The sequence below is a fragment of the Musca vetustissima genome, unplaced genomic scaffold, assembly GCF_032173495.1.
Source record: "Musca vetustissima isolate MV318-11 ecotype Yass unplaced genomic scaffold, APGP_CSIRO_Mvet_v1 utg24363, whole genome shotgun sequence".
In the NCBI taxonomy this organism is placed as follows: Eukaryota; Metazoa; Arthropoda; class Insecta; order Diptera; family Muscidae; genus Musca; species Musca vetustissima.
The window spans coordinates 566,245-576,486 of NW_026884828.1; the positions used below are offsets into that span (position 1 = coordinate 566,245).

General features: G+C 35.2%; 2 protein-coding genes across 2 annotated transcripts; both read right to left on the reverse strand.

Moving 5' to 3' along the window:
* Positions 1-4,987: 4,987 nt before the first annotated feature.
* Positions 4,988-6,295, reverse strand: LOC133331846 (cyclic AMP response element-binding protein A-like). The gene is made up of 4 exons (XM_061540229.1): positions 6,004-6,295; positions 5,473-5,934; positions 5,263-5,406; positions 4,988-5,191 (listed from the first exon to the last, which is right to left on the reverse strand). The coding sequence occupies exons 1-4, from the start codon at positions 6,247-6,249 to the stop codon at positions 4,997-4,999; spliced, it is 1,047 nt and encodes a 348-aa protein (XP_061396213.1). The 5' UTR covers positions 6,250-6,295; the 3' UTR covers positions 4,988-4,996.
* On the reverse strand, positions 6,263-7,595 carry LOC133331897 (cyclic AMP response element-binding protein A-like). The gene is made up of 3 exons (XM_061540288.1): positions 7,371-7,595; positions 6,438-6,716; positions 6,263-6,297 (listed from the first exon to the last, which is right to left on the reverse strand). Exons 1-3 carry the CDS (start codon positions 7,549-7,551, stop codon positions 6,263-6,265), a joined length of 495 nt encoding a protein of 164 aa, XP_061396272.1. The 5' UTR covers positions 7,552-7,595.
* Between the last annotated feature and the right edge of the window lie 2,647 nt (positions 7,596-10,242).

The following is a 10,242-nucleotide window of genomic DNA, read 5'->3' on the forward strand; positions in this document are numbered from 1 at the left end:
TTGAGGCGATTTATTTATTTTGTGGACATGTATCGACATTAACAATTCGATTAAAGTTAATACTATCGATATAATCTGCCATTTTTTCAAAAGTCTCGTCAAAGTAAACATTAGGGGTCTGTTCCCGTACTGCAAGAATCTACTATTTTATTTTTTTGTCGATATCATAAAAGAACATTTGTTACATAGTAAAAAGTAGTAGATTCTTGCAGTATCGGAACAGACCAAAGGTGCGTCTTTTTTTTAGGTAACAATTGTAGAGAGATCTTCAGGCATACGCAGAATGGATCCGTTGGGCCATACATAGCGTTAATTGTTATCGAAAATAAAAGAATTACAAGGGAGCGATAACACCAACGCTTGATGTTAATGTGCGTTGCGCTTCGAAGTTAAATATATTTTAACTTTTTGCATGCGTTAGCGCGATAACAAAAAATGTTCAACTGGTTAGCCCTTAAACGCAATAAGAAAAAACGCGTATTGCGATCATTGTTCCTGTAGTGCAAGAATCTACTAATTTTTTTATTCGGCGGGACCGAACTTAACCACGTCGTTATTTGTTTGATTTTCCCTACCTGTGGCTGTACATACATCATTTCTTTCTCGATAAGGAACAATGTCTGCGCCAACACATTAATTTTTTTACCGACAATAGCAAATTTCAATAATAATTAAACGGAACACGAGAAGAAAACAATTAATCGAGTTTGCTGTAAAATATGGAATTATTTCAATTGCACTTTATTATGTATATATATTTTTAGGCGTTCTTCATTTATATTATTTCTATTTACTTATTATGTATGCATATGCATATGAAAAATCCATTGGGTTTACTATACATTTTTTAAATATATTCACCTCAATTACGGTTGGCGCAGTTGTGTTGAAAATTTGGCACTGTCGTATTTATACGAGAAATCGGTATTATGAATGTCGTTATAATACGCCAAATTTGTCGTGAAAGATTCTGTTGACGACAGTATAAAAATAACTAGGGAAATATTTGTTATATTTATATTTATTTATAAATCTGGGGGCAACATATGACGGTCGATATTGAGTAAGTTTTTATTCGACATTTCGATAATATCATAACTACTGCCATCCGATCGGAATTGGCGGTCGATATTGAGTAAGTTTTTATTCGACATTTCGATAATATCATACCTACTGCCATCACCAAAATGATGTCACCGACATTACCGCGAAGAGCCGTAAAAATGTTCTTTTTTAAATCTGGAGCAACATATGAAGGTCGATATTGAGTAAGTTTTTGTCCGACATTTCGATAATATCATAACTACTGCTATCACCATCATGATGCCTTTATATCATGATGTCACCGACATTACCGCGAAGAGCAGTAAAAATGTTCTTTTATAAATCTGGGGGCAACATATTACGGTCGATATTGAGTAAATTTTTATTCGATATTTCAATAATATCATAACTACTGACATCACCATCCGATCGGAATTGTTCAATGAAAATTATAGATTAACCTGTAATCGACCTGTCAAAAACATATTTTCTCTATTAAGTTCTTTAAAAACTATTTTCTTTAAAATGTCCTTTATTCGATGAGATTCGCTAGGAGTCATTCAAAAATTACTTATTTGTTATTTGTAACTGGGAGACTCTTCACTAATATTTTTAAGATTTTAGACGCATTTACAACCCGAATAGGCTGTAATTTGGCATTCCCGGTTTTTGTGAAGCAAATACTTTTCCCTAGAGAATGTTCAATATTGGTCAGTGGTTGTAAATATATTAATACAGAGGTATTTACTTACCTTAGTTATTTGTAACTGGGAGACTCTTCACTAATATTTGGTCTGTTTGCGTACTGCAACAGTCTACTCATTTTTACCATTTCTTCGATATCATAAAGGTAAACTTCTAATCGTATTAAAAAATTGTGAATTCTCTAACGTTCTGGAACAGACCAATTATATTTATTATTTTATAGCAATGAATCTTGACGCAACTCTCTTTTGACCCAATGTGCAGAAATTGTTAGTTGGTTAATTTGTCCAAACATATTATATATTATGCGACATAACCTTTTTCAATACACCCCAAGTGGTTTATTGTGTTATATATTCAGCCCATTCCTGCTGCGAACGTCTCCTTCTATTGGGATTTATTCTATTCTTGATGGGATTTTTCCTGGTTTCGGCACCTATTCTAGGTACTTGCAAACCCTCGATAGTTCTTATCAGACGTTTCGACTATAATTATAGGACTATGCTTTGGTATGGCTCTCATTTATCGGTACCGCCCAATTTTCAGTATTTTTAAGATTTTAGACGCATAACCCGAATAGGCTTTAATTTGGCATTCCCGGTTTTTGTGAAGCAAATACTTTTCCCTAGAGAATGTTCAATATCGGTCAATGGTTGTAAATATATAAATACAGAGGTCTTTACTTACCTTAGTGGCTCTAAATTCTGTTATTAAATTTCTAAGAGTATAAATAACAATGGCATTGTCTCCATATAAAGATCCCGAGTTCTTAAAGATATTTTCAATGTTTACATGGTGGAGAGTATAATACAATGACCGGTAGGACTGAACTTAACAACGTCGTTACATATTTGTTTTTCCCTACCTGTGGTTGTGCATACATCATTTCTTTCACGTTAAGGAACAATGTCTGCACCAAAACATTCATTTTTTAGCGACAATAGCAAATTTCAATAATACTTATAGGGAACATGAAAAGAAACAAATTAAGCGAGTTTGCTGTAAAATATGGAATTATTTCAATTGCACTTTATTTTATACTTATTGTTGTATATATATCTTTAGGCGTTCTTCATTTATATGATTTCTATTTATTTATTATGTATGCTCTTCGCAGATCAAAAATCCATTATATTTACTATACATTTTTTTGTAAATATATTTAAAAAAAATGTATTATTATCGTATATATGTAACATGGTGATCATAGATAAAAATAAATATACGTGTTTGTGTACATACATAAATATACGCATGCCTTTCTACATTAAAATAATATTAAAAATTTTTATAAAAAATATTGCGCCTCGTTTTGTAAAAAACAAGAAAAATACGTGTAGTTGCAAACGTTGTTGCTGATTTTTGAATAGGTATATAGATCAAGATAAATTTCATCTAAAATTGCACGTAGGGTTTTATAAACACACAAATAATTTAAGTGGAAAAACAAATATCAAACGTATTTTCTAACTAAAATATTAGTATTACTAATTTATTTAGGATGTGGTCTGACCATATTACACAAATAAGACGGAAGAGTGAGAGGGTTGGTCGGCCCAGTGATTATGCACAATGACTGGACCTAACTAATTAAATTTGCTAAAGCAGTACAAACATTAAAAATTTAATATAAATTCTTCTAAATTCAAAAACAAAACATGACTTAAAACAATGACTTCGGCTAAGCTGAAACTAAAAACAAATGCACATTGCCGGCATACAACCATTGGACACCAATGAAAGTGTCCACCGATAAAGGGAACAGCGATTGGCTCACACACCCTACACTACCAATGCTAAACGGAACAATACAATATCATCGTTGCCGATTAAAAAAAGCAACTATAATTTGACTAAAACATTTTTTCGATTCTTTGCAATTAAATGTAATAAATTCTTAGGTTATCTAAATCAACATGTCACGACTTATAGGTAGTATTTAAATGTACGCTTAAATAGTAAAGACGAAAATAAATCATTTATAAATATCTGGTATAAAACGTAAAAGACAACATTCATTAGGATAGCATAGTTCACTTAAAGCTAATGTGTGTGTGTGGGGCTGGGCGATCATTTGAGACATAAAAACAACTGCAAAGACGCCAATGCAGACACAAACAAAAACATCCCAATATTTATATTACAATTTCCTATCAACAAAAAATAATAAAGCTTTTAAGCCTCATAGGCATGTTAACTCTTCGAGTCATATCTCTAGAAACTCCAACTCGCCCAATCAAAAAGTATTGCGATCTTGTAAGATGGCGAGGCGCATTGGCCAAGGCTTTACAATTTGTAAACAGTCTCAAGTCGAATTCATAGCAATATATATGAACTGTTCTGCACTAAGAAAATAACATTATTAAGTAAAAGGCTTCAGAGTTATGTACAAAATAAAATTATATTGGCTCGGACAAGACTTCTTGTTTCACTATGATAATTTGCATAAATAGATTTGCAGGGGGAATGTAAATAGGAAGGGAATTATAAGTTCACCGAATAATAAAAAGTATGTCTTGCACAAATAAATTGCATGAGTAAGTCTTTTTTATTTTTAAACCAATGGAATGGAATTTTAAACAAATGCAGTGTTGTTCACAACAAAATTGAGAATAAGTGTGTGCGAGCGCAACTGAGATTTCATCATTAAAAACGACGGACGAAAAGAGAAAAAATAATGCGTTCTTAACCATCGACGCTCAGTTGCGATAGCGTATATGGGTGAGCGTGGCTGTTTTAATGACATACTCTTTTTGTTTTCATTAATTTCCCATGACATTTCTCTGACAATAACGCAACTGAAATTATTCATTCCCTTCCCATGTAAATACAAAATTAAACTAAGAAGAACATTATTAAAACATAACGTCAATTCTCTTTCAAGACTTCACAAAGTTAAACCCATCGTCGTCTTCCTGGGTGCACGACATGTTATCTGGACTTATTTTCTAGACATGGTAATTGGCATATAGCGAGGCAGTTAAACTAATCTTTAACACTCATCATAGGGATCATTCAACAAGCTAAAATAAATTAAATCCATATGGATAAAAAGGGATAAAATAATAAATTACAGAGGACTTTCAGCAGTCGAACGCTTAGCTGGTGTTTTTCGTTCATAAAAATAAAATGTAGGAATGTCGTTAGAGCATAGCTGCTCTAAAGGTTAGATGGGGCATGCAAAGGGGTTGCCATGTTTTGTTAACATTTCTTGGGATTCCTAGTTAACGCTTTTGGATGGAAGTCTTTAAGACTTTTTGAGGTTATGCTTGTTTACAATAGCCTGCAGTTTGTGCAATTGATTAAGAAGGCCGGCATTCGAATCTTCCAGGGATTTGACACGCTTTTTGTAGTCGGAGTTTTCGTTTACTAAAATCTCTACTTTACGTTCTAACTGGTCCATATATTCCTTCTTTTTGCGCCTGCTCTCCTGAGCGGAGATCTGTAAGCATACAAGAATAGAATTTAGTTTAACAATTATCCTTGAAAGGAGACGATTGTGAGTGAACCCACCTTATTTTTTATTTTACGTCGAATTTTCTTCAGAGACTTTTCTTCGGCTTTGGTTAGTGGTAGCTTCTGTGGTATTGGATAGCCTTCCGCCAACAAGGTACGCTTTTCCTCTTCGGTTAACAAGAGAGTTCCTGTAGAACCCTTCTGCAAAATATGAAGAGGTGAATGTAAGAATAGCTGAAGCTGACAATTGAGTCGGGGCAATCTTACCGGTTGCGAGCTTATCAGTGGTGTGTGTATTGGTTGGCGGGTAGTACCTCCACTTGTGTGTCGACCCATGCTTACATTGGAACTGGAATTGGAGGTAGTGGACGAGGCAGAGCTATTGGTATTTCGTCGTATAGACGTAACAGTTAAAATGCCACTTGTCGGTTGACTAACCGAAGCCGCTATCTTCGCTGTAGCTGATGAGGTGGGTGACTGAGGTGAAAGCATGTGTTCAGGTGTGAGATTACCCTCCGAACCATCACTGGAGAGGGACGACGGTGGGGTCAAGGGCAGACCATATGACTTGGCAATCGAGGGAGACGTAATGAAAGTACCGCTGCTGGATGCTGTCCCCTCAGATTTTATGGTAAATTTAGGTATTATAACATTTTGTGAGGGACTGATGACAATTTGCTGTGTCTTGAGCAAGTTTTGGGAAGACGGCGTAAGTTGCAAACAACCATCCTGAAAATAGAATAAAAATGACATTATCATTTACTGTTCGTATGGTCATTGTGATGCCAACAAACCCACCTTGTGCTCAAAAACGAGATCTGAATTTGTGAAGGCAGCCATATTGGCCATGGTTAGACTTAAGGTGCCGCCATTCGTATTGCTACAGTTGGCTATGTCACTCGCCTCCGGACTACCAGGACAACTGGAGTCGGGAGACATGGGCTCGTTTTTAATGCAGGATTCATCGATCTCAATGTCGGAGCATATATCTGGTGACTGACTTCCATCCCGCGATGATGTACTGGATACACAATCATTATCCATGACTGCATTTAGCTCATCTTGAGGTAGATATTGTTGTTGTTGTTTTGTCTGTAAAGGTGTGGCGGGTTGTTTGACCATTAATTTGTGATTATCCGAGGAGATGGCGGCATTCATTGAATTGTTCAGATTCTGGGCGCTTTCAAGGTTTCGCAGGCTGAGTGTAATGGGTGTGCTAGCAGAAATCTTACATATATTACTGTACATGCTCGATATATGGCTTGTGTTGCAGCTGCTGGTGGTCAGTATGGGATTTGACTGACTGCATATGTTTGCGCTAGATGTTGAACCTGCAGAAACCACGGCATTTAAGGTTAATGAACCAGTTTCCATATTATTACCAGTGATCATTGAGGAGCTGGATGAAATGTTTAAGCATTTTGGATCAATAGTTGCCGTGCTGCTTACACCCCTGACGTTCGATGTGGCTGTTTTCAATGAAATGGCCGGGTAGCATTCATCTTCCATATCTGCGATGAAAAATACAATATGTAGGGGTCAGTTATGAAACATGGATGAAAAGGGTCAGCTTAGGGCTAGATAAAATGCTGCTTATGACGAACGATTAAATTAAAAAGGCATCAAATGGAATACTAATCAAGGTCTCAGCGACAAAACATAACAAATCAATTACTTTGTTTAATTTGGGCCAGGCATCTATGTATACCTAGAATGCGATAAATTCATTGTTTGGGTTCCCACATTGAGATTGTGATACACTGTTGTCGTTTCTCAATATATTTTGTGTTTTTGTTGTTTTGTTTTTGAATTCAAACACGCGTCATTCTATTTTGGCCGCACTTGTGTTAATATTGAATTCATGCCGTATTTACCTAGCTGTTAACAACTTCTGTTTCCAGCATTGTTCCAAACAATCGCAACTGAGTATTTTGAATAAAAACAAATTTTAATAAATGAACCACAAAACAATTAAACGGTGGAAGAAGAGTCAGCAACAATGCGAAAGCCGTTGTGCTAGCCTCAGGTGGAATGGAAGGGGTACAAATATTATATGTTTCATGTACCAGCTACTGTTCGCTTTATCCATTATTTGGAGTGTGAATGGGGAAACACATATTGGTACTGTTGTTAAATGTTGGCCACTATGACCGCTATAAACTTACCATCCATTTTTGTGTGGAGACTGTGGGGCGAATCGGGTAGAGAGTCGCCATCGCTGTTAAGGCTGTAGGAATGTTCAGATTTGATCGGTATCGTTCCATTTAGAAGGGCATCGGAAATTAATTTGTCGTTAAGTATGACAGCGGCATCTTTAACGTCGCGCTCCAGAAACCAATCGTTCATGTCACTGTCCGTGGACAACTTCAGAGAGTCCGTCTAGAATTGATAACAGAATGCATTGGATCAAAAAAACGAATATGTATTTTCAAACATACACATTTATGTACATGCATTTATAGGTATACATATATGCGTGTACATTTGTGAATATATTTATTCTACAAAGACAGAAATTTAAAATATGAAATGTTTATGTAAGTACAAATTAATTATTAAAAGACTCTGAACAACATTGCGGACTTTTCCGAATCCAATATTTCTCAAAATGTTTCCATTTAAATCAGACATTGATATAAGAAAATGATTTTCTGTGTACATCTGTCTATCTCTATTCAATGTTAAGTGTGTAGGAGTTTTTTTTTAGCCGCAATGCCTGGTGTTTAGAAACATACACATAGACTGACTACACAGTAATAGGTATGTCGGTTTCTTCATATCTTATCTTCATAATTGGCCGGGGTTTCATTCAATGCAGTAAGTACCACCATCATTTTACACCTTCCGATGGAAATGCTGAGTTAATGTGTCGGTGTCGTCAACATAGTCACAATATTAACAACGAAGATATTCTATACAACTCTACTTCGCCTTCAAGATTTCAACTAGAACCTTGCGGAGTCCTTGACATTGGCCGTGGGCGGCTTTTGATCGCAAATATTCATACATGATGTGATCTGACCATTGTGAAGATCTTAATGGGCAATGAGTTGCAGTGAAAGTTCAAGTATATCAAATTTTTTTTTAACAATATTTGGTGCTAACGAATTGAATACAATTACTATATTTATAATTTATAGTCGAATTTGCTGTTGATATTTTTTTCACGTACATACATAAATGCAATGCCACAGATATCGTTTTGTATGTACGTATTGATTTACTGATTATTATTATTATTAAATATTCTTTTTTGTTTTGGTGACTTTTCTATTCTTTAGTTTGATACGATAACACTTGAAGTGGTTCTTATTTTCATTTTCTGTGTGATTGAATTATCTTTTGGGAAATTTTGAAACTTTTGATTTGGAAAGTAAATTGATATATTCGGGTGTATGGTGTTCACTTGCCAAATTGTCTTAAAAATAAATCACGGTCACATTAAATGTAAACAAAATTGGATTTGTAGAAAGAAAATGAATATTTTTGATATTTTGTAACACGTTTATAACACACCCACCCTAATGTTTAACCAAAGATAGAGAAGGCACACGACACGGCCGCAAAAATCGGTTGTCCTAAAAAAGTATATGTCCTATTATATAGTGATGTTGGTCGTTTTCGTCTATGATAAAAATAAATGTAGTAAATTGGGGTTGCATAAGCACCGTCTGACAATGGCATGGGTGATAATTGGGTCCGAACTATATGTCACCGATTGTGGCTATCACAATCAGCTCTACACAGATTAAAATTATCAATTTAAAGTAAATATGTACATTTATTAATACATTTTTTTAATCTATTAATATAACTGTTAATATATCACGTTCCGAAGCAGTACTGATCGGATTCAGTGGAAAGATATGGAAAAAGCCTTCCACTCAGTGGAACATTTTAGATAGAGCTATGAGATGCTCATGAAGTTAACCACTTTTCTTTCACTTTCGATGTTTTTCGGACAAAAAGGCAAAACAACGCAACGACCATTAAATAGATTTCAAGTCACTTTGTGTGCGGAGTTTGCGATGAACTTGTTTATATCTATAATTACAATAATTTGTTTAAAAAACAATGACATTTTGTTTTGCTGATAGGCAGATCGTGACTGTAAATGTATATAGCTTCGTAATATTGTATTTATTTTGCAGTTCATTAGAATTTTGTTCGATTTGAAGTCATTACCGAGAACTGTACAAATTGTAGCTCTGTTCATTCGATCTTCACGCTCCTCTATACTATCTAATTTCGTGAACAGCAGCACTCACGTATATATATGAACACTCTAGCGTACGTGTTAGTGCATAGCTGGATAAAAATATCATTCATAATAGATTCTATCCCTGACAGCACCGATCACATTTTTTCTCTCACTCTTTATGCATACATACACTTGCAAGTATCTCTCGTGTGTATGCGCTCCCAAGTCACGAAGCATGGTACAAACAATTCTAACCTAATGTTAACAAATACAAACACTTGACCAACAAAATAAATAACTGTAAATAGTTTTGTTTGTATTCAGCGACATTATCACACACACGCAAACACTCGTGCATACCAGATCATAAATAAATGAATGGCGAAAAAGAAATGCGTAATGTTTCTGGCATTTCAAAGCGAGACTTGTGTATTTTCATGTGGTCGAAACTTCACACATGAACAATCGCAGCAAACGGCTCTTTCGGCGTTTGTTTATCTACAATGGCCTGTACGGCACGACCATGGCCAAGAAAGAAGAACTTGTTCATTGAGCAACTAGTCAAGCAAAGGCTAGCAAGTAGCCAAACAACAATCTGCCTAACTACTTTCCTAACATCTTGTCATTATTGATGTGTGTTACGATGTCCAAAGATCGACATTCTGACAGGCGTAATAAATGTCAATGCTCGTAGACAATATACACAACAGGAAGTGCACACTTCCAATCGTAGCGAGCGAACAAATGCGAATGTTTAGACCCAATCCTATATTCCGAGTTAATAGAACAACATCTGTAAATAAGCTCCTCATTTTTATATTCTTTACTTTCATTTT

Excerpts from the sequence above, each read along its gene's own strand:
- LOC133331846 (XM_061540229.1), bottom strand. The coding sequence starts at position 6,249 with ATGGATAATGATTGTGTATCCAGTACATCATCGCGGGATGGAAGTCAG. Across the intron at positions 5,407-5,472 it reads CACTGATAAGCTCGCAACCG|AAGGGTTCTACAGGAACTCT; the intron begins GTAAGATTGCCC and ends CATATTTTGCAG. Across the intron at positions 5,192-5,262 it reads GACGTAAAATAAAAAATAAG|ATCTCCGCTCAGGAGAGCAG; the intron begins GTGGGTTCACTC and ends GTATGCTTACAG.
- LOC133331897 (XM_061540288.1), bottom strand. The coding sequence starts at position 7,551 with ATGAACGATTGGTTTCTGGAGCGCGACGTTAAAGATGCCGCTGTCATA. Across the intron at positions 6,717-7,370 it reads TCTCCACACAAAAATGGATG|ATATGGAAGATGAATGCTAC; the intron begins GTAAGTTTATAG and ends TTTTCATCGCAG. Across the intron at positions 6,298-6,437 it reads GAGCATGTACAGTAATATAT|ACAAAACAACAACAACAATA; the intron begins GTAAGATTTCTG and ends ACACCTTTACAG.